Source organism: Ostrinia furnacalis, unplaced genomic scaffold (assembly GCF_004193835.3).
Source record: "Ostrinia furnacalis isolate ACB-3 unplaced genomic scaffold, ASM419383v2 OfSCF0780, whole genome shotgun sequence".
NCBI classification, from domain to species: domain Eukaryota; kingdom Metazoa; phylum Arthropoda; class Insecta; order Lepidoptera; family Crambidae; genus Ostrinia; species Ostrinia furnacalis.
This window is the reverse complement of record NW_021131019.1, coordinates 1,504,316-1,529,012: the sequence shown is the minus strand read 5'-3', so window position 1 is coordinate 1,529,012 and position 24,697 is coordinate 1,504,316. Positions and strand designations below refer to the sequence as shown.

Genomic DNA, 24,697 nt, shown 5'->3' with positions numbered 1-24,697 from the left:
CAGCGAAAGCAAACGTACAGGATTCTTTCTTTTCCAAACATTGTACTGATTATGGTTAGTATGGTTTCTGCCAAAATTTATGGTCGGGTATACTATATTACATGGGTCATACTTAGGCAAGGGAATAAACGAGCAAGAATGATCCTTTTCCATAATTTTAACAATACAAATGTCAGATTAATTGAGCGATAAGAGAATTCGTTAGGCGTCTTGCCAGCCTTATGGATCATTTCCAAAGTTAAGAGACTTGCGAGGTTCTTCTCACTCAGTGTGGTCATTGTCAAAACCATGGACTTCATGGTGATCAGATCAAATGCAAGTGCTTTATACGAGGGTCCATTTTGGCTATTTCTTTAGCTTAGCCATCTCTCTTAGCGTTAGTTCTTTCGTTTCAGCCGAAAGACGTCCTGCGCCGCTCGCATCCATGCACTTCTTGCGACCTTCCCTAAATCGTCGGTCCACCTAGTGGGAGGCCTGGCCACGCTACGTCTTCCGGCTCGTGGTCGCCACTCAAAAACTTTACTGCCACAGCGGCCATCAGCTCTACGAGATATGTGCCCCGCCCACTGCCGCATTTTAGCGATTCTGTGGGCTATGTCAGTCCCTTTGTCCTCCTGCGTCTTTCGTCCCCAATTAGCGTAGTAGGAATCAATCTTCTACTTTGAACTTGAGGAGGGTAAGCGGAAACATGGCGGTCAACTCCTCAGATAGTCAAGTACAAAAATGTCCAGAAGTAGCATACGAAAAGATGCAAAATGAGCCCTCTCAAATCACAATGGGAAGGTTATTAAGGTATAGGGTAGTAAGGGATTATCCGTGTCAATGGGTTTAAATAACCCGGCTTGTCATGTAGCAAAAGTCTGAGATTTTTCTTGTTAGTTCGCACTCGCCACTCATGTATTACCGGACCTAATAAGCGGAGAACACTTTGAGGGAGGTACTTTGTTGCCTTCCAGAGGTTGTGGTTCCCATTTGCATTCCGAGACATATTTGCCAATCTCTGTGTGAGTGATTCGCTTAAATTATAGTCCAATAGTGTGGGTTATCTGCCAGACGAAGGCGGGGATTTTTTTCTTGACAGCAAGAGGGACCGGCGCCTCTCGCGATCAATTATTTACTAGACCAAGCAGTAACTTGAATAATGTACTTGATTAACTGTTAATATACACTCGACGTCAAATAAATCGCACCTCCCGCGACAAGCATTTTCAAACGTATGCTTCCCCACTTCCCACCAATATTGGCACCATTTAAAAGCCTAGTTCTAACCTTCATTTCATTAAAGGAAAGGTTTTTACCCCAAAAATGTGTCTTTAGAAGGATGTAGAGTCACTTCTTCAAAAAATAGGTAGTTACGCTAGAGCCAACTTTTATGGCTATAAAACTGTTAAGTTGGGATTCATCGCTATCCATCTGTTAAAGAGGACACGTGAGATCATTATTTGGTTTTATAACCATAAAAATTGGTCTAATTGATCCCATAGGTGGGCCCAAAGTGAGGTATTTTTTCAAGTCACATTTATGGTATATGTTAATCATTTATTAAGAAATTAAATGTGTTTTTCTTTAAGGATATTTATTGGGCTTTCAAATAACACCAATATTGTTGGGGCACCATGATTGTGTCAGAAGAAAATCGTTAAAGTTCGCGTCGCGGAAGGTGCGGTTTATTTGATGTTGAGTATAGTTAGTATTAAGTTATTCAATCAATTTATTAGTATATCAACGGCATTAAGTTCGCCTTGTGTACCAATTTATATGGCATTAAAGAATAAATATTATAGTTAGTTCTTCTGTTTACTGATGGGTCAAAAATAGGCCCTAACCTAGGCTTTGGCGTGTATGGAGAGCAGCCGAAGCTTAGGCTATCTCAAAGCCTGGGTAAATTTGCCTCTATCTTTCAGGCAGAAGTCTACGCCATTATTGAATGTGCGGAAGCTAACCTGCGAAAAAATTATGCCAACCACATAATTTACATTAACTCAGACAGTCAGGCCGCGCTGATGGCTATAAACTCCATCTTAATCACCTCCAAGTTGGTAGAAAACTGCATGAGTCGACTGAATACCCTAGGAAAACGTAACAGAGTAACGCTGAGATGGGTTCCAGGTCACGCGGGAATCGTGAAACTGGCCAGAGCGAGAGCGGAGGGAACACAATATGGAACCCCTTTTGTGGCGTTTGCAAAAGTCTCGCTCGAATGACCCTGGAGAACATCTATTTAAACAAATCCTTTAAGGAATGGTCAGACACGCCATGATTAACTCATTCCAAAGCTCTTATAAAAGCCTATGACCGAAAATGCTCTAAGCAGATCATAGGACTGAGTAGGATCAAAATGCGCATCTTAGTTCGAGCCTTCACTGGACACTGCAGCTTAAACAAGCACTTGTCCACTATGGGACTGTCCGAATCAAGAACGTGCAGGATGTGCCAAGAGGCAGATGAAACGCCACTACACATTCTCACGGACTGCGGAGCTTTGATGCGCAAGCGGAGCTTACACCTGGGCAAACACATCCTAAGCCAACAAGATGTAAAACATATCTCCCCCCAAAAGATACTGCAATTCCTAATGGATGCAGGACTCGGAGGCGAACTGTAAGGAAAATAGCGGCGATCACAATAGATCGGTACCGGTCGCAGTGATACTAGGACTTTATTGAACTAGAATAGCCGCTCAACTCAATAAAAAAATAGTTCTTCTGCGTTTGAAACACAAATTAGTACAGTATAGGAGAGGAATAAATTGCAAATAGTTTGTACAGTATCAGTATCGGCGCGCCGACAGCTGGTCGTCGGCGGCGGCGGCGTGAAAATTTTCGCGGCGGCGGCGGCGCGCCGGCGTGGCGCCCACCTCTAATCCATAACCTAAGCTACATATCCATAACATCCCTAGTATAAAGGTGTAGCAGACTTATCAACTCGGAAAGGGATCAACATCGTATCGCCTTTCGCGCGCTGTCAACAAGGCGAGGCGTTTACGTTACGGTGCGGATGTGTGCGTTGCAGTATGGAGTTTCATACAAAGAATACTGACCGCCTCGAGTTGATACGGTTACGATTACGATCCCTTTCCGGGTTGATAAGTGTGCTACGTTCCTAATGAAGAAGTAGTGTGGGTAGGCCTCCAATAAGGTGGACCGACGACCTCATAAAGGCTCTAGTCTTTACTCTCTCACCTTATGTATAATTTTAATGGATATTAGAATAATACATACCTTATTCAGTTCATGCTTTTACCTACATTTGCAAAATTATTAAAAGTTCTAATTTTATCTTATGGATTGATAAAATGCCTAATTTAATAATTACAAATCACATATACCTCTAGGAGGTAGCAATGTAACATTTTGAACATCTTGTACCTACTACACTTTATTGTTGGAACTCGTGTAACATTGCGAAGTGAATAAATGAATATGAAATATGAAATGAGGAGATCCGTAAACGAACTAAAATCGCTGACATAGCCCGACGGATTAGCAAGCTGAAGTGGCAATGGGCAGGGCACATAGTACGCAGAACTGACGGCCGATGGGGCAGCAAGGTTCTAGAGTGGAGGCCGCGTACCGAAAAGCGCAGCGTGGGACGTCCAAGGTGGACCGACGACCCCATAAAGGTAGCAGGAAGGCGCTGGATGCAGGCTGCTACCAACCGTGCGATGTGGAAGTCATTGGGGGAGGCCTATGTTCAGCAGTGGACGTCCTGTAGCTGAAATGATGATGTTGATGATGATGGCATACCTTATTATTACACTCCACGCATTTAAACCTGGATTTCTTCAAGTGTACGAAGTCGTGGTGGTTCTTCAAGGATTCTTTTCTAGCATAGGTATTGTCGCACTCCGAACATGGAAATATGCCCTTCTTCCTGCAATAATAAATAAATATCATTGGACATTTTCACCAGGGATGAACACAATAAGCACAATAATTACAAAACACTGCTTTGGTCATTTTCAACACTACTGCTCACTCACCCCCCGTTCTGCCCATTTACCCCCCGTTCTGCCCACTTACCCCCCATTCTGCCCACTTACCCCCCACTGCCCACTTACCCCCTGTTCTGCCCACCTCCCCCCCATTCTGGCCACTTCCCCCCCTTCTCCCCTCTTCCCCCCGTTCTACCCACTTACCCCCGTTCTACCCATTTACCCCCGTTCTGCCCACTTACCCCCCATTCTGCCGATGCGCGGGTCCCGTCATAACGTGTTCCCTGTACAAGAGCGCATTCTTGAACTGCTTGTCGCATTCCACACAGTACGCGTCGTCGCCCATAGAAACCACGTGTTTGCGCTCGTTGTGGCTTTTGTAGTACTTTTTGCTTTTGAACGTGATAGAACATTCGTCGCAGCGGTAGCTAACCGCGTGGTGGTTTCTGAAAATGTCATATCATCATCATTTCAGCCACAGGACGTCCACTGCTGAACATAGGCCTCCCCCAATGATTTCCACAATGGCCGGTTGGTCATATAGTATTAATAAGTCATTTAAAGGCCATAACAGACTTATCAACTCGGAAAGGGATCAACACCGCATCGCCTTTCGCACGGATAAGGATGGGTATCTTGGGGTCATTGGACGAAATTCTACGTGCTCGGCGACCGGACTATAGTAGAAAGATAAGTATAGAAGTAAAGTTTACTTACTTTATATGCTTTTCAATACTCCTTTTAGATTTGCATTTTTTCGTGCAATAATCACATACAAATATTTCATGGTATTGCTTATAGTGTTTGAAGAATAAACGGACGGTGCGGAATCTGAAATAAAATAGGAACAAATTCAAATCGAAATCAAATCAAAATGAAAAATATCTACTTCTGAAATGCATTTTTACAGGTTTCTTTTTTTTGCCCTACCAGAGCGCTTTGAGACAAACTTTTGGCAAATCAATTTAAGAACAATCTATACAAATATTATAAATGCGAAAGTAACTCTGTCTGTCTGTCTCTCTTTCACGCCTAAACCACTGAACCGATTTTGATGAAATTTGTCATAAAGATAGTTCGTTTTGAGTCCCGGGAAAGGACATAGGATAGTTTTTATCCCGGTTTTTGACAGGGAAGCGCGCGATAAAGTTTTTCTGTGACACAAAAATCCACGCGGGCGAAGCGGCGGGCGGAAAGCTAGTTCAGTAATAAAGGGACTCATGAGGGATTTACTATTTGAAAAATTCTTTCATCATAAGGCTTCCACCAAGGCGGAGCGGATCGGAAGAAAGAGATGTGTCGGGCAGACTAATTACGGTTCCGTAGCCAAATGGCAAAAAACGGAACCCTTATGGATTCGTCATGATGCCTGTCTGTCTGTCCATCCGTATGTCACAGCCACTTTTTTCCGAAAGAACTATCAGAGTAATTGGTATGTAGTTGTATTCTGTGAGCCGCATTAAGATTTTTACACAAAAAAAGAAAAATGCTATAAATTTTGGGGGGTAGGTTTTCATCAAACCCATACGTGTGGGGTATCTATGGACAGGTCTTCAAAAATTATATCAACAACAAATTAATGAGTAGGTCATCTTCATAGAAACGCACCGAGCACGGTTTGTATGTTCGGCGCAACTCCCCGCTAAATTTTGTCAGTGTGTGCGTGCGCGCTCACATACAAACCGCGCTCGGTGCTTTTCTATGAAGATGACCTACTCATTTGTATTTACTTCCACTTACGAAGCTTCGCAGCCTTTGCATCGGACGCGATGCATACCAGCCAGGTGGCGTCTGATTCGCTCTCGACTCGACGCCCGATGACCGCACGACCGGCACTCGAACACCTCGCGATGTCGGTCCATGTGGGTGGACAGACGGCGCTTGCAATCGAAACGGGCGTTGCAGAAATCACACGAGTATGGTGAAGACTGGAATTCAAATAAAATCAAAAATATTTTATTCAATTTAGACTTTAGACCACTACAAGCAATCACAGAGCTCTATTCAACGCTGTGCGTTCAATTTGCTGCTCCACTTAAGCAAGCATCGTTTGTGAATACGGGCGTTAGAATTATTAAAATCTTAGCGATTAGTCGCTGCTCAAGCTAAATTATAAATAACTTGAAAAAATCGAACGCGGCCGCAACAGCGTATTACACTTGAAAATGTCAACTGGTTCATCCTGTTGATTTGATACATAAGAATAACTATGACACATCGAATTTCACGTATGTAGCCGCAGGGAAAAGCTAAAGTCCGGTCGCCGAGCAGATAGAATTTCGTCCAATGACCCCAAGCTATCCATCCTTGTAGCTAGCGCATAATTATATTGCTGTCGCGACTGTGCGACGGGCGGCCGCAGTGTGTGTAAGCGCAATAGCAAAATGGATGGGTAGCTTGGGACCGGACTTTAGTTAAAAATATAAAATAAAACTTAGGTACCTGACTATGAAACTTCACATTATGACGTTCCAAGTATTCTTTGCTTGACCAGCCCAGAACACAAGTCTTACATTTGTACCGGATCTTATAATACGAACTATTTCTTTCTCTCTCCAACATTTCTTTTATCTCATCGAATCCGATGTATGTTATTTTACACATTTCTTTTAGATCTTTCATCAGAACTTTCTTATTTACCTTGTATGGTCTGTCTTTGGTTCGACTCGCATATTTCTTTTTCTTAACCACTTGAGGGTTTTCAACTTTAACATTTTCTAATTCAGTTTTGATTTCATCGAGTAAATCAGTATTTTCGCAATCAAAATCATTGGCATTGTCACAGTCATCAACTTCTTCCTTCACCTTGATATCTTGCAATAAATCCTTATTATCAAGGTCTTTGTTAAATATTTCATTGTTTACGTTTAATTCAATTTGTGTTTTTTCGTCTGCGTCTTCGACAAATAGTAATGTGAGGTCAGGATTAAGGTACGTAGTGGTTAAACTACTTAACGTAGTTAGAGGGGTCTGCAAACAATCATTTATAGTTAAAACTTAAAAAAATTGTAAAGCCTGGTCCGTGAGCACACTCACTGCGGGCGCCCGTCGCACAGTCGCGACAGCTATATAATTACGCGCGAGCGATAAGGATGGGTTAGCTTGGGGTCATTGGACAAAATTCTACGTGCTCACGGACCAGGCTTTAGCATTAAGATCAGGCCCTAAGCCTAGGCGCAGACCACAGATTTTTAGATGGCCGATAGTTGTGCCCGATTCTAATTTGTACGAAGAATCAATCGGCGTAATGTGCGCACTTCCATACAAGCCCATACTGATTAACTGCCCGACTAAACTATCGGCCGATAAAAAATCGACGGTCTGCGCCTAGGCTAAGTTAAGATTTACTCAAGTTATAAAAAACTAAATTATATACAATTTGAGAAAATCGAACTGCCTAAGGCGGGAATTAAACCTACGACCATTCGCTTGCTTCGACAGGTTCATCCAGTGTCTAAGTAGCTCAGTTAGAAGAGCAGTCGCCCGGCAAGCAAACAATTCGTATGTTTGATTTACCACCTTAGGCAATTCGATTTTTTCAGTTTATTAAAAGTCGAAAATGGTGACTGACTTTCTTCCGGCACTTCTTCTCAGCACCAGCCCATAATATGTTGTCCCGAAGTGGTGGTAGGGCAAACTACATTTGGGACGTGTTTAAGCGCCCTGGAAAGGGCATATGTACTGAATAAACTATTCGATTTGATTTTTAAACTTACTTGATTATCAATAGAATGGGCAAGGAGGATTCTCTGTGAACGTTCTATTTTTGCTTGAAATAATGCTATTTTCTTCAGTATCGCTATACATTCCCAACATAATAAAATAACAGGAAATTCTGCCTGTAAAAATTGAAAATTAGTCCAAATAATAGATTTAAGCCTTTCAAAGGTTTTTGAAGGTCCAAATAATATATAAATAAATAAATATCCTTGGACATTTTACTAGTTTCTAGTCCCAAACTAAGTAAAGTAAAACCTATGGGCACTAGACAACGGATATAAACATACTTTTATACATTTTTCATTGTTTAATGCAGTGGCGTAACTATGTCCATCTGAGGCCAGTGGCAAATTCTGGGCATGGGGCCCTTGGCATATCTAGGGTTATTTTAAGGGGGGCCCTGGGAGCATCATTCTGACTGAGAGTGTGTGAGAGTCCCTAGGTGAGACCAGTGGGCATTAGGCCGGGGGGCCCATCACCCACATTGCACGGTCCCACCCTGTCTGGGGGGGTCTACCAGTGTACCGGTAGACCCCCTCTTTAGCGCGGGAGGCCCTGCAAAGGCTGGGCCATGCGTCGGCACGGCGTGGTCTGAATCTGTAGGACCCCACGTCGTGCCAGTAAAACGCAGAGGGTGCACCGCAGGTTTTTAGTGGGTATACTTGTCGGATGACAGCCGCTATTGCTGCCCTTCCCCCGAGGCGGCGGGAATACGCAAAGTATTTTCCTGCGCAAAAAAAAGGGGAGGGCCCCGGGAGTAGTTCCCACTGCCGTACAAAGGGTTAAGGCTTCTGAAGTCTGATTTGTCAGAGAATTAAATAATAATAATTCTAAGCTAGTAATGCAAGAATAACTTACAAAATGTAGTTTATAGAAGTAATTTATCACGAATTTTACGAACTTACCATGATAAAGTTGCCGAAAGCATTGTAATACACATCGCTGTATTTTCCTAAAGGAAACAGAGTCCGGTCAGAACTTAAACATACGTGGCAAAACATCTGCCCATCAGTTTCATCGGTATTGAGTATAATTTTTGCCATTTTTTTATTTTAAATGAATAAAAACATTGCAAAAAAAATCAACACAACACAATTTGGAAATGTCATTTTTTTGACATTGACATTTGACAAGTACATCCGACACCGAGTAATAAAAAGGACCATAAAATAACGCCATCTATGTTTATAAGTTTAAAACAAAAATTGCTATTCAAAATCTAGATGGCACTGACTCAATGGGCTTAATGGGTGAATGATGAGATAACGCCATTATTACAAGAAGAAGACATTTATTAAAATATGAAAATCGTCATTTTCAACCAGTGTTCATTGAGAGTTTAACTTTTTTGTAATAAGGCACCTCATAATTCAGAACGATGTAGTATGAAAATAGACGCTGATAAAGCCTTTAGGATTGAAATAGAAACGCAGAAGTTGGTAAATTACTTTATTCTCAGATTCACTTCTCAACTTGAAGGATGATACAATGTTGCTAACGTTTAAAATTGACACAAAAGGTAATAAATAAATATAAATTTAAAGATATCGAAAGCGTTTGACGTAAATTCATTTTACGCCCCCAGATTTGTTGGTCCCGCTCCCCGTTTCCCGTTTGTCTCTCCATGTACGCGGCGTACATGAGTATACAGAGCCGGCCGCTGTCTGAACGTGTCTCCGCAACCTTCACACAGGAACGAGCGCCGCGGGGAATGCGTGAGCTGGTGGCCTCGGAGCGTTGACAGCGTCTGTGGACACCATAGACTTTTGAACCTTGCGTTATGACAAAGTTAATGACGAATGAACACGACATTTTTATGAGCAAAATCAAATCAAAAAGTATGTATTTTGTATAGGCGCATCGCACACGTGTAGTACACACAGTAACGTGTGACGCAGTAATATCCGCGATTCTCCACATAAAATGTGGCGGCTTCCAGACACCGGTGGCTGTCGCTCGCTTCTGACACTCTTAGATATGTGGCGGTAGCGCGCGACAGCCACCGGTGGCTGTGGTCGGTGGCCCATTTGCACCGATATTAAGCCAAGCAAGAAAAGTAAGTAAATCATGTTTACTAATTTGGATAATAGAAGGCGCTGTGCTGCGTTAGGTCGCGGTATTATTTGCTTTTTAAATTTTTCCGGCATTACATAATATACCATCCGTGACGTGACATTTTAATCTGTGGTGATACCAGTGATATAGTTCCAAAATACTGAACTGTCCTATCCATGACATTGACAGTGGGGCGCCGCCGTCAGTACCGGATCGCTGGTTCCGATTTTTGCCATGTTGGAAACCATACAGTTGAACGATGGTAGCGCCCCCCTGTCATTGAGTTTGGTGGGACAGTTCAGCATGGGTCATCTTTACTTACAAAGAATTTCTTCCCGCAGATATTGCAAGTGTGGTCCCTGGGTCGACTGAGGCCATGATGTTTTTGTTTATGATTCTTCAAGCGCCAGTCAGATATGAACAGCTGAAACATCTTCATCATCATCATCAGGCTTTATAGTTCTTGCAACTCACGAAGGCGAGTGGGCTTTCCTTGTATACGGGCGGGAGGCAGTGGTTTTAAGGCACCGCTCCCGTGCCCGGGATATGCGGTCAGGAAGGGAACTAACTCCCTAGTGAGCCTAGAGTCCCTATTCCCTAAGACACTAAGTCCCTAGAGCCCTAGCCCTGCCTAACAATAGATACTTAGACATAATAAGGTTTGATAGGAAGGAAGCTGCTCCCAGGTCGCCCAGGGCAGCAGCGTTAGGACGGCAGGTAGGCGGCGGGGAGCCGCTGCCAGCCCGGCAGACTCACCGGACTGATCATAGCGACGGCTAAGGGTGTCTTGGCCGCAGCGGGGGGAAATGAGACACAACGACGGACTGTTGATATGTCTAAGTATCTATTGTTAGGCAGGGCTAGGGCTCTAGGGACTTAGTGTCTTAGGGAATAGGGACTCTAGGCTCACTAGGGAGTTAGTTTCCTTCCTGACCGCATATCCCGGGCACGGGAGCGGTGCCTTACAACCACTGCCTCTCGCCCGTACACCTTGTGTGTGTACGTGTACATGCACATAACGATAGAGTATAATGTCTATCAAAACTTTTGCAAAACGAACAGTAGCGAGCCACCACACATGTAAAGCTCACTCGCCTTCGTGAATTGCAACAAATATTGTCTTACACCCGTATTCACAAACATTACTATGAACATTACACACGAACAATCACAGAGCTCTATTCAACGCTGTGCGTTCGATTTGCTGCTTCACTTAAGCAAGCATCGTTTGTGAATACGGGTGTTTGTATCCAATGCACGACCCTCTCTAATTTACCAGAGCAAAGGTGTTTTCATAGATCACAGAAACTAAAGGTAGGATGTGACAAGGGGGCGTGGCCGGTGTCGCAGCAATATGCCCAAAAACAGAACACATTGCTCGCGACAGCAATGATGACAGCAGCGACGTCATAACCGGCCCCAGACCATTCTGGGGGCCCGGTCCTCCCGTTATTTGTATACGAGCTTGAATAGACAATTTGACACCATTCCCCAATAATTCTAAATCACAACTTTTCTAAGACACTTCATTCTGGTCTTAAAAACTTAATTAATTTTAAATTACATACATGTAAATTACGATTTTTGGTCGCATTGTAATTGAAAAAAGTAGTTTAATTGAGTTGACAAAATAGTGACGTCACTTGCTTGTAGTGCGATACAAAATCTATGGGAGAGTTTCGTTTTGACAGTTTTAAAAAGTACGTCAATTGATTGGTGGTGTCCACATGTCTATTACACTTACCTTATTACAAATATCACAGTTGAATTGTGATTTCTGCAGATGGTAGAAGTTGTAGTGTTTCTTCAGGTACACATTTGACACAAATTTCTTTTTGCACTCCGGACACGGGTACCTTAAACAAAAAATAAGATTAAACACTTATTCGGACACACAAGGTGGACCGACGACCTCATAAAGGTAGCAGGAAGGCGCTGGATGCAGGCCGCTACCAACCGCGCGATATGGAAATCATTGGGGGAGGCCTATGTTCAGCAGTGGACGTCCTGTGGCTGAAATGATGATGATGACTTATTTGTGCATCACACATCAAAAAATACGATTTAGACTCCGCCTTCATCCGAAACTTTTGAATCGGTTTCGGTTTCGGAAATTTTTATTTTGATCCGATAGTTTCGGTTACGGTCACGAATATCCATAACACCCCTGCTGGTAATACCACAGAATAATAATAAGTACTACGTACAGAAGGTTTACTTCGCGAAGGTATTCAAAAAATGTATGCTCAATGTCATTAACAATATGGTGTAATTTAGCTTGTCTCAAGAGTCAAGCACCATTTTGTTGACAAACGTCAGTGATCGGTACTGCGCCGAAGCTATAGGGCTGACTTCGGTAAAATGATGTGACGTGAGGTGCCAAACTGCAGAAAATGGCAGAGGAAATGCATGATTAAGCATGAATTATCATGAATAATATTAACCACATTACCTCTCAGTGTCTTCTTGAGGTAACTTAAAAAAGAACATTCTGTGTTTTTATTATTATTTAGGCAGTTAAATACTGCATAAATAATAATAAAATGCACAGTATTTAGTACACCATTTTCTTTATTTTTTTCCATCATACACAAGAATACGCGTGCGTGAATCAATGCTCACTTGTATGTGAGGCCTTTTCGAATAGTATTAATCCAGTAGGGTGCCATTATGCTTGTTTTGTTTTCGATGTAAACTCGCGGAGATGAACAGGCCTGGTAATACTCACGCCCTCTCGGAGTGGTTGGCGCTATTCTTCAGATGGTTTCTGTATACGTATATATTCTTATACTGAACTTGGCACGTCACACAGTAAGCGAGTTTCTTGGCGAGAGCCGCGTTATGTGTCACCATATGGGATTCCAGTCGAGTCTTCGTTTTAAAAGGTTTGTTGCATATGTCGCAGACGAACTCTCTTTTGACGCCGTGGATTCGACTGTGAATTAAACAAAATATATTTCTTACTAAAGCCCGGTCCGTGAGCACGTAGAATTTTGTCCAATGACCCCTAGCTACCCATCCTTATCGCTCGCGCGTAATTATATTGCTGTCGCGACTGTGAGACTGGCACCCGCAGTGAGTGTGCGAGCGCGATAGCAACATAATTACGCGCGAGCGATTGAGCTGATTTTGGTTTTAAAATATTTGTCGTAGTCCAGGGTAGGTCTAAACGGTGAACAAATACGCGCGCGATATTGTTTTTCTGTGACAGAAAAAAATCCACGCGGGCGAAGCCGTGGGCAGAAAGCTAAAGTCTGGTCCGTGAGCACGTAGAATTTTGTCCAATGACCCCTAGCTACCCATCCTTATCGCTCGCGCGTAATTATATTGCTGTCGCGACTGTGAGACTGGCACCCGCAGTGAGTGTGCGAGCGCGATAGCAACATAATTACGCGCGAGCGATAAGGTTGGGTAGCTAGGGGTCATTGGACAAAATTCTACGTGCTCACGGACCGGGCCGGACCGGGCATTGGAGTGCCTGAGATATGGGAGTGGCACGGAAGGGGTGACATTGACATATTTTATTATTATGAAGTCTCGCTGGCACTGACTGAGTTAAGCATACAAAAGAAAAACGACAGAAAAGAAAAGAAAAGAAAGGAAAAGAAAAAAGAATTTGAATGACGGATCAATAAGTAGGTAATAGCGCAAGATCGCAAATTCGAATCTTGTTAGAGTCAGTAATTTTTACCTAACCTAGCTGTCCATCTATCAGCAGTCAACGTAAGCGAAAGGTCTCACGTTCGAGTCTCCTCAGAGACAGTATCTATCATACACCCGTATTCACAAACGATGCTTGCTTAAGTGAAGCACCTATGCTCTACTACGCTATGCGAAGTCGAACGCACAACGTTGAATAGAGCTCTGTGATTGGTTCGTGTGTATCACTCCGCCACTCAAGTATTGTCAATGAATAGGTTTGTGGGACTGTGCGTCCACGCGCACTGTGAGATCTCATAGTAATGTTAGTTACTTAGACTATCTGCTTACCTGGTTTCCTTGCCACAGTGCGGGCAGTGTAACCGCCCTGTAGCATCTGACGCGTGCGTGACGCGACAGTGACGCGACGCGGCCCAACCCTCGCGCGTCTCGTAAGCGCAGAAGGTACACTTGTATCGCGCATAGTGAGACCTGATATGTCGAGAGAGAGGTCCCTTGTTCGAGTACCGCGAGAGACACACGGCACAGGTGTATAGGTTACTCTGGAAAAGTAATGAGAAATAATTTAGGCTATAGTCTGGTGAGCACGTAGAATTTTGTCCAATGACCCCAAGCTACCCATCCTTATGCTCACGGAACGGGCTTTAGTTTCCTAAAAAAAAACTAAGTCCGTCAACAATTAGGTACATTATCAAAAAATACTGGTCATATTTTTATTTGTCAATCAAACAAGTTATTACGAAGTTATGGTGCGTTGAAGTTCCGCGTGACGTAACAAAGTGCTACGCTTTTAAGCACGCCTTGACGTCACGCGCCACTTATAGACTTTGGCGCGCTTTATCTCTTTCAATTTTCAATAGTTTGAAAAAATTAAAAATACATATCGAGTATTTTTTGATAAGTTAACTGACGGACTAATTGAATCTTGCTTTTTTACCCAGGAAACATCCCTCCGTTATCAACCGGGCGATATGGAAATTATTGGGGAGGCCTATATTCAGCAGTGGACATCCTGTGGCGTTCTGATCTTAAAAACTGTATTAATTTTAAATTAACTGTAAATTAGGATAGATTTTTCGGTCGCTTTACTCGCATTGTTATTGAAAAAAGTAGTAATTGAGTTGACAAAATAGTGACGTCACATGCTTGTATTGCTATACAAAATATGTGGGAGTCTCGATTTGACAGTTTTAAAATGTACGTCGGTGTCTAAAGCCCGGTCTAAATGCTCACGGCTCGCACACTCACTGCGGGCGCCCGTCGCACATTCGCGACAGCAATAGGTACAATTACGCGCGAGCGATAAGGATGGGTAGCTTGGGGTCATTGGACAAAATTCTACGTGTTCGCAGACCAGACTATATTAATAGTAATGCTTACTTGATTATGATTCTTCTCCAAATGTACATCTAAGTTCTCTTTCTTCGTGAACCCAAGCACACAGCTCTCGCACTTATATGGTATCTTCTTAAAATTGGGATGACTTCTCTTCTCTTCTCTAAGCTTTTGCATTTCTTCTTCAGTGTACACAACTACAGCGAACTTTTCATTCAATTCTTCTTCATTAAATTCAACTTTGACAGATTTTCTTTTGACTCCTTTCGCTTTTACACTTTTATGTCGCTCTTTTTTTACTGTAAGTTTAGGCTCTAATGTATCAGCATATACTGTTGGATTGTCGTTAATTTTAGCTTCGTTACTTGAAACATCATTAATTCCATCGTAATCATCATTTATTGACTCAGTATCATTATTTATATCATCATTTGCTTTGCCTTCATACATATCAATTTCTGAAGACCCATCGTTTAAATCTGATTTCTTAACGCTCATTAACTGCTTAATGTCACCCGTTTTAGAGTCATTGACGCGAATTTCAGACAACTCCAGTTTGATGTCAGTTTTGATTTCGATGTCGGACGTGAGAGGATCGGAGTGATACACGAATTTGAAGTCATATCCCTTCTTTTTAACTGTTGAAAGGTTGCTATAACATCTTGATTCCTCTGTCTGAAACGTTGACGTTTTAAAATAAAATTGACTTCATTTTTAGACGGCAGATTTTTTGTCGGCCGATACTTGGGTCGGGCTGTTATAGTCTGGTTTCTGAGCACGTCGAATTTTGTCCAATGACACCAAGCTACCCATCCTTATCGCTCGCGCGTAATTATATTGCTGTCGCGACTGTGCGACGGGCGCCCGCAGTGAGTGTGCGAGCGCAACAGCAACAAAATTACGCGCGAGCGATAAGGATGGGTAACTTGGGGTCATTGGACAAAATTCTACGTGCTCAGAGACCAGGCTTTAATCAGTCAGTATGGACATGTATGAAAGTGAAGAACGCCGCACTGACGGCTGACGGAGTAGCACGGTTCTGGAGGTCACGTACTGGAAAGATGGTGACCTCCACAAGGCGGACCGTCGACCTCATAAAGGTAGCAGGAAGGCGCTGGATGCAGGCCGCTACCAACCGAAATAGTGGAAATCATTGGGGGAGGCCTATGTTCAGCAGTGGACGTCCTATGGCTGAAATGATGATGATGATTGGCATCGGCCGATTCTTCATACAAATTAGAGTCGGGCCCAACTATCGGCCGACGGAAAGTCTGTGTCTGTGTGTTATGTGCATTTTTCCTGTAATGCGGATTGTGAATTTACATCAAACGTCGTCACTAGTGAGCGCGTAAAAAAATGACATTAAATGGCGGATTGTACAGCGCCCCTAGCGGAAATTTTCAAGAACTAATATTTTCATCGGCCGTGTGGTGACGGCAGAGTAGAATACATTTGTCACCAACCCCTACTCTTCCCGCGGGTGTCGTAAGAGGCGACTTAGGGATTACACATCAAACAGAGAACGGGCAGCAGCGCTCTCTGACAAACATAAATCTTTTAAACTGCGATCTCCAACCCGCCTGCCAAGCGTGGGGATTATGGCAAAACCCTCTACTATAGTGGAGGAGGCTCATAGTCCAGCAGTGGACTGTAAAGGGCTGTTGATGATGATTGATGATGAATATTTTCATATTTTTAACGTGCTCACTAGTGAGGACGTTTTGATGTAAACTCACACTAAGCCCTCTGCCTCTGGTCTCTATTCTGTGGCGTGGTCATCACGCTGCTGGTTGCGTTTGTGAAGCGTTAAGGCTTATAGAAAGTTAAAAAAAGCTTTCCGCCCGCGTGGAATTTTGTCTGTCACAGAAAAACTTTATCGCGCGCATCCCTGTTTCTAAAACCGGGATAAAAACTATCCTATGTCCTTTCCCGAGACTCAAACCATCACCATGCCAAATTTCATCAACATCGGTTCAGTGGTTTAGGCGTGAAAGCAAGACAGACAGACAGAGTTAGTTTCGCATTTATAATTATTACTATAGAGTAGATTCGTGTACAAATTAAATAGTGGAAGACGGGATTCGAACCCGCGTTCCTCGGATCTCGAAATGACCAGCACGATAGAAAAGTTCTCGAGTGGCGACCACGGACCGCATTACGTTGTGGGCAGGTCACTCGGTGCACCGACGATCTGGTGAAGGAAGCGAGAAGCACGAGGATGCAGGTCAGGACCGCGGTAAAAAAATTTAACTTGGAACACGAACGAAATTCAGCTGTTCAAACAAAGCAAAGTTGTAACGTAAACGGAGCGCGACTGCGCCTTTGCGTAAAAGCTGACAGAGGAAAATTTTTTCTCAAACGCATCACGAACATTTGCTGCGTTTTATCAATTTTAGTTTGAAACATAAGGTGTTCGAAATTTTTAATGGAAAGTGTCCTTTGTTTTGTCTTTACAAAACAAAGGATATATTTTATGCACAAACAAAGGTTTGAGCGTGAACTTTACCGCAATACCGAATTGCACTTCAGCTGGAATGAAATTGGAGCGTGACTGCAGTGTGGACTAGAGATGAAATGCGTTACAAATTAGCGTAATCGGGGCCTTGCCCCTTGTCAAAGTAACATTCGTGCGTGACAGTTTAGCAGATTAGGTGGGAATCGAACCCACGAATCTTTTATTCAGTATGACAAGAAAGTGAATAAAACGTCCTAACTCTAGGTCTAGTGTTTAACGAGTCACTGTCTGAGGTATGGGAGAAACATCAGCGAAACTTCAGATATGCTTCAAAAGACAATTACGGAAATTGGCGTCTTTTTTTTCGCGCGGGAGGGACCAAACGTAAGCAAGTTTTGTAAGAAATTGCAACAAAATAGCAACATCTTTTTTTATTGCGCTGATTCTGCTCCACCCTGATGGCTGGAGCCTATAATGGATGGTATTGTTTGTTTACACATACAATGTCACTATTTTGTTGCAATTTCGTACAAAACTTGCGCGCAGAAAGTAAATCAAACTTCTAATGCTCGTAACTCAGTTCAAACTGAGTTTAGAGGTATACATGTCATGTAAGTTTGGTTTATTACACTATTTTGTAATCAAAAAATAAGGTTTGGTCGATGGCCGCGCGAAAAAAAAAGACGCCACCTTCCATACAAAATCTGGCATTGCCATTTTATGCACTGTCACGTCATAATTTATGTCAGTGTCACACTTCCAGTATCCGCTCGCATACCTCACACTGACTGAGTTAGGCCCTACACCAGCGTTGCCAGACATCCCGATTTTGGCGGGACGTCCTGATTTTTAAATCAAATTTAAATGTCCCGCGCGGGACAGGCTCGGTCCCGCTTTTCGGAGAGAGACCGTCACTTCACCAGACTATTGTTTGAAACGCCATATTATTCTAAAGAATTATTTTTTTTATTTCGATTTTTTTGTCTTTTAGTATTCTAAAGACGAATTTAACGATATTCTGATTTAAAATATTATTTTTTTGTTAAAATACATTTCCTATAGCTACTTTTGCTATCTATTGTCACGTAAACGTAATTTTAAGTCAAATAAAAAGAAAAATATTTGAATACCTTTGATTATATATATACGTTTTTTTCTATGTCCCGCTTCTGACAGAAGAATCCCGCTATTTTCACTCAAAAAGTACCAAAGTCCCGACTTGGCGAAAAAAAAAAACTGACAACGCTGCCCTACACCTTTAATATCTGTAATGACCAAGTTTTAGCAAATAAAAACAATTCTATTCTATTAGAAATCAATCGACAAAATTAATCTATTACTTCTATACCTACTAATATTATAAATGCGAAAGTAACTCTGTCTGTCTTGTTTTCACGCATAAACCACTGAACCGATTTTGATGAAAGGCATAGAGATAGTTCGAGTCCCGGGAAAGGACATAGGATAGTTTTTATCCCGGTTTTTGAAACAGAAACGCGCGCGATGGTTTTTTTCTGCGACAGACAAAATTCCACGCGGGCGAAGTAGCGGGCGGAAAGCTAGTCTCGCACACTCACTGCGGGTGCCAGTCTCACAGTCGCGACAGCAATATAATTACGCGCGAGCGATAAGGATGGGTAGCTAGGGGTCATTGGACAAAATTCTACGTGCTCACGGAACAGGCTTTAGTATAAACATATTTTTTGTTTTAAATAATATTAATTTGCATCTAAGCGAGCCTGTAGGTAATGAGAAGGATGTCCTTTCCCGGGACTCAAACTATCTCTATGCCAAATTTCATCAAAATCGGTTCAGTGGTTTAGGCGTGAAAGCAAGACAGACAGACAGACAGAGTTACTTTCGCATTTATAATATTAGTATAGTTTGTATGCCGACAAGGCTGATCACGGCTTGAACACATATTATCTTGTTTGTACATCATACTGCTTACCTGTGTTTCACAAATAAATTATTTGAATTTGAATTTGAATAGATTTGATCAGGAGAACGCGGAGGCATTTGGGGCCCCCAAAACCGGATGCCCCTTCCGCCCCCCTGTTAGGCGGACTAACTGTGTAACATTAGAAAAAACTCAGCACTGGCCCATTTATTTTCCCGAAGCAGTGGTAGGGTTAATGGAACGCGTAAAAGTGCTCTTTCACTTTTCCCAGTGCCTATTCGAATATAGAATTAATTTTATGACAGCTACAAACTTTGGGCTCTTTCCCATGAGAACATCCAGTTTTTTGCAGGATCCAGTTTAGTATGTATATGTTTTATATTACTTTTCTTTCTTTATTCAGAAAACCAAAGCTCTTGTTTTATAACACTGTATCCTGTTTTGCTGGTCCAGTTTAAAGACAAAACTGCAATTTGCTAGTATTATTACTAGCAAATTGCAGTGACTGCAATTTTTGATCTGTTCTTATTTGCTGTTCAGTTTTGTCTTTAAACTGGACCAGTAAAACAGGACACAGTTTAATTCCAATTTTATAGAAAGAAAGATTTATTGCCATGGACATCTCAAAAGACAAAAGAGGTAAATAAAAAAAAAGCAAATAAGACAGAGGTGACACATAAAACACAGTGGAAAGAGAAAGTAAACTGAGCAGTGCCACCCTGTCGCACAGCGATGCCCATCACAATGGGACCCCACTCAGCATATGCTGTGGCCCCTTAGTGAAGAAGGCCACAATAATAGATGTGTTCCCACTAACAGCTTCCTATTCATTGCAAAAAGCAGTATACTATTGTGTGAACACACAAGTACAAAATGCAGGATCGTGCAAAACTGGATTGGATAGGAAAGGGCCCTTAGCCTAGGCAGACCACCGACTTTTAGTTAGCCAATATGATTTTAATTTGTGTGAAGAATCACCGATAGCAAATTGGTGTAATGTGCGCACTTTCATACATCCCCATACTGATTAACAGCCCGACCCAACTATCGGTCAACTAAAAATCGGTGGTCTACCCCTAGGCTTAGATAGCAAGAAACTGGAGTGAAATTTGATAGGTAGATGATTAATAAAAAAGTTTTTATACAATCATTTATTCACAATAATTGTAAATTTTTATAAAACTAAATTATTTACAGCTGTAGGTTGTACAACCTCAGAAGACTCACCAAAAAGTGCATGGTTTTCTGGGCTTGGCAGACTTGCAATTTGAATCTGGAGAACTTTAGTATTATTTGGTAACACTCCCAACAGATGACGCCATTTTTATCATACATTATCTGTAACAAATTAATAATATAAAAAAAGCTTTAATAATAGTATTCTTTATCTGTAACACTGGCTGAGTGTGGCCAATACATTATTATATTTCATAAAACATTTGGGGAAACCTTCCTTTCTTTGCATTCAAGGTTTATAAGGCCATACATGTAAATAATATTTAGTTTGTTTTGTTTACACTGTACTAACCTCTAAAATATGGATGTCTTCCAACAAATCCTTGATTTTTTCCTGAGGGAACATCCGACGATCTTTGCTCAGACATGCTTGGCAATAAAATACTTCCATTCAATGTTTTAATGTAAAGATTTGCTGCTTTAAAATAAATTTCTTTCATCAATACAAATCAGGCTGATTGGCATAATATTTTGGCATAATAGTTTGACAGATAGGGAAGCAGCAATGCATCTTTAGGGCAGTTTCATCGATATCGAGTAACTGTAACAGCACATTTTTAATTATTACAATAGGCTAAAAATGATAAAAAAAATCAATTATTTATCTGTCAGACGGATTTAGAAAATATTAGTAACTTTCTTAAATTAAATAATAACAGTACTATTATACATTCGAGTTGAAATGGCGCGTTGCGTCACGAAGCCTACAGTCTAATTTTTTAGAAATCAGCAGAAATGTCATCAAAAATGGCCAACTGACATAAAAATATTTTTAGTCTGTGAACTAGTGATGCGACAAAACCTCTCGTTAATCGCGAAGTGAAATATTGTAGTACTTGCGTATCATCGCCGGGTGATCGTCAAAATACTAAAAATATGCAACAAAGTCGCAACATTGAATGTGAACTGATTATGAAATTTTCGAGAACAGGAAACAAACTATACAGTTTGTTTGTTTGCATACGCACAGACGTAATCAAAAAACACACTGGACAGTAAAACAATCAATGATAATAATATCCGTAAAGTTATTTAACTTCAAATAGTTGCAAAAAGTTCTGTTTGACAGTGTTGCTTCTAGCGACATCTCGCGCGCTCAGTTCTTTGTTGCTCTATTCCGCTAGGGATGTAATTTAAGATGCGAAAATCCGCCAGATGGCAATACGTAGACGCGAGGTCCAAATGCTGTATGATTGGTTATTTTTGACATGACATTGACAGATATGTCAAAATCCACCAATCGCGCAGCGCGAGGTCCAAATGCTGCATGATTTGTTATTTTTGACATGACATTGACAGAGTCAAAATCCACCAATCACGCAGCATTTGGACCTCGCGTCTACGTATTGCCATCTGGCGGATTTTTCAATCGCGAAAACCCTCACTGAAAGAATATTTTTATTTTCTTTTATTTTATTTACTTATATAGGAAAATAAGCAATGGAACAATACGTAAGCATAATTGCATAAAAAAGTAAAATAATTTCGTTTAAATAAAACCGACTAAAAATTAAACTGACTCCGAAAAAGTATACCATAAATAAAAGTAGAAAAATNCCCTGTATAATCCAAACAAAAAACAAAACGATTGATCTGGGTTCCATACGTGTAGGTAGGTTCGAAAGCCGTTGTAGCGACGAACGTTGTTGCGATATTTTTTCCACTGCCTCATAGGTTCGAAAGCATAAAGACTGCAATGTAGTCACGAACGACGCTGTCCCGAAAAACACGTTTTCATTTTTCAGTGCCTTCGACTTGCTTGTGACTTTGATTTATTTGTCTTATAATTAGTTATCTAGTTTTATTCATAATTTTGTAAAACTAGGTATTCTTTAAATTAAAAATATAAAATTTGGCAATTTCCATAGGTACTATTAGGATCTTAAGAACGTTGTTTGTTACAGTGAAAACGTTTTTCGAAACAGCGTCGTTCGCGACAACGTCATTCGAATCCATAATATGTAACTTACGAACCTATGAGGCAGTGGAAAAAACATCCGTAAAAGCGTTCGTCGCTACAAGGGCTTTCAAACCTATGTAGGGGCCCGTGTCCGACACATTTACAAGGAGTACCTACATTAGGTTAGGTATTTAAAATGTGTTTTTTTTACAAATTAGTTCGTAAACGTATACTTGCTTGGCTTAAGAAACAAAGCAGATGTTGTCTTGTGCTTTGTATGTAGGTACCTACCGCTATGCACCACTGTATTTATTATCGCCGTTGGTTTATTTCCGTAGCATCAAATGTTACGAGTTACGGCTACGCGCTACGTCTACAACAAAGCAACAAGCATTTTATTGTAATGGACCTTACTACGTCACAGTCTATTAGGCATTGACAGCTAAACTTTGGCTGGCAGTGGCAATGGAGCGGCGAGATCTTGGCAGCCGAAGTGCAGTTTCCTCGAAAAGTTATTTGAAACCGCCCCACTTTTCAGATTAAGAAAGAATGGCCTATGATCGCGCGTGCTGCGTCTATTTTGTATGGATTTAAAGAATTCGAGATGCATGAAGACATTAAAAAAATCAATTTTTGTCGTGCGATAGTTTAGTCGGGCTGTTAATTAATATGAACATGTATGAAAGCGCGCATAGGTACCTACTACCGATTTGGTATCAGCCGATTCCTCATACAAATTAGAACCTGAACAAATTATCGCCCGATAAAAAATCTTCTGCGAAGGCTCTAAGGTAGAGCCAAGTCACTTCTGTGGTTGTGCCTTTAAATAAATAAATATCCCTAATGATTTCAGAAAGGAAAAAATGTACCTACCTACCTATTGGTTTCCAGTTTGGTTTGGAAAGTTAATTAAGTATTGGCAATCAATCTTATTTTGGTATGCGGTAATAAGAGTAGGTAAAGTATAATGTAGCAGAAATCAAGGTTTTGACTTTAGTTATTTTTATGTGTATAAGAATATTCTATTTGATAATGGCCGGGCTAGGCAACTATTTGAATGCAGGATGTCGATCACAATGAGTGCCATATTTACACAGGCGAATGCAAACAACTTTTACTAAGACAACTAACATCGAAATGTCAAAGTATGAAGCCTATACCTAGTACTTTGGATGAAGAAGTCTCAGGTAAGTGATTTGTCAACAGATGCAGCATACTAGTTCCGGAAAACCAGCCTTTAACGATAGCAAATACGACTTAAAAAACCTACTGAAAAGTTTACGTGCTTTTGCAGACGCTTTTTTCCTCCTTTGGTAGAATAGAAAGAGTGAACATCATACATAATTTATTCTTCTAACTCAAACTGGGTGGGACATCTCACGACAGTGTCTTAGGCATTTGCACAGCTCCGTCGTGACATTTATTAATATAATTATAGATAGTTGGGTAAGTGCCTATAATTATGGCACGTTTCCGAGTCATACCTTCCTACAAATTCCTCAAACGACACACCTTTCATTATGAAGTCAGCGCTAGATCTAGGTTCGGTTTAAAGTTTGCGCGCGTTGTCTAATGTCTTTATGCGTAGAAACATTTGAGCGATCAAGTATTCTATTAAAGGCTATGAGCTCAACGGTCGTGGAATACATTAGAAACGCGTGAACTTTATGCTAAGCTTCTATCTTGGGCCTTTTACGGCGGTAAGTGCTCCAAAGAATTTAATTTATGCGTTTGTGCGTGCAATTATTATAATAAATGCCGTCTCTATGATTACAGGGCTTATTGATTGTTATGAAAGCATGAATAATTAGTTGGGTAAGTGCTAGTTAGGAGCTAGACTTCAATAGTCGTGATTTATGCAAGTGATGTATGGACAGCAACCTACAGTATGGTAGGTATAAGATGATAAATACGAGTAACTATGAACGTATTAGTAATCATTCGACATTTCGCAGCTTTTGGTCAAACGCTTTTTTATGAAAAGTGATAATTGATTAAAACAAAGGTGTCTCTAGGTAGTCTAGGTAGATATTTACTAACTTAATAAGTATGTAATACTCGTCTATCTAGCCACTTGTCCTACGTAAGTATTCAGAATACTCTTGACTTGTACTCGACGTGCATTCTTCCTGCTTCGGTGCATAAATAAATACTCAAGAATGCACTTGAATTTCTATTAGCACTTCTATAACGCGTAGACAACGTGGAGCCGATCTTCTCATACTAAGTTTATTATTTAATTACTTACTACTATCTGTGCTACTATGTAGAATGTATCTACTGTTATTTCAATTATAAACCACTGTAGCTCATAATACTTAATTTACTAGACTAGAACTATTAGACTACTTGTGTAGGTAGGTACTCACTTAGTTGTATTTTTTCAGGATGAATTTCCACGGGCGAACTCAAGACATGGACTGAATTTGTTTCAGTTTTTATCAGTAATTTACACCCTGTATAGTCTTTTAGACTATTTTTAAAACTTGTTGATATTCTGAA

The 24,697-nt window shown here is 41.2% G+C and overlaps 1 protein-coding gene across 1 annotated transcript; it reads right to left on the bottom strand.

The window, feature by feature from the left end:
• Positions 1 to 3,710: 3,710 nt before the first annotated feature.
• On the bottom strand, positions 3,711 to 20,844 carry LOC114350092 (uncharacterized; the record flags this gene model as incomplete). Its single annotated transcript, XM_028300739.1, has 15 exons — positions 20,588 to 20,844; positions 20,287 to 20,397; positions 14,750 to 15,379; positions 13,700 to 13,911; positions 12,438 to 12,644; positions 11,454 to 11,565; positions 10,032 to 10,133; positions 9,231 to 9,401; positions 8,560 to 8,697; positions 7,651 to 7,773; positions 6,377 to 6,904; positions 5,675 to 5,862; positions 4,652 to 4,765; positions 4,177 to 4,380; positions 3,711 to 3,873 (listed from the first exon to the last, which is right to left on the bottom strand). Coding segments are annotated over exons 1-15 (3,102 nt in total), but the record flags the coding sequence as incomplete, so codon positions are not given.
• Between the last annotated feature and the right edge of the window lie 3,853 nt (positions 20,845 to 24,697).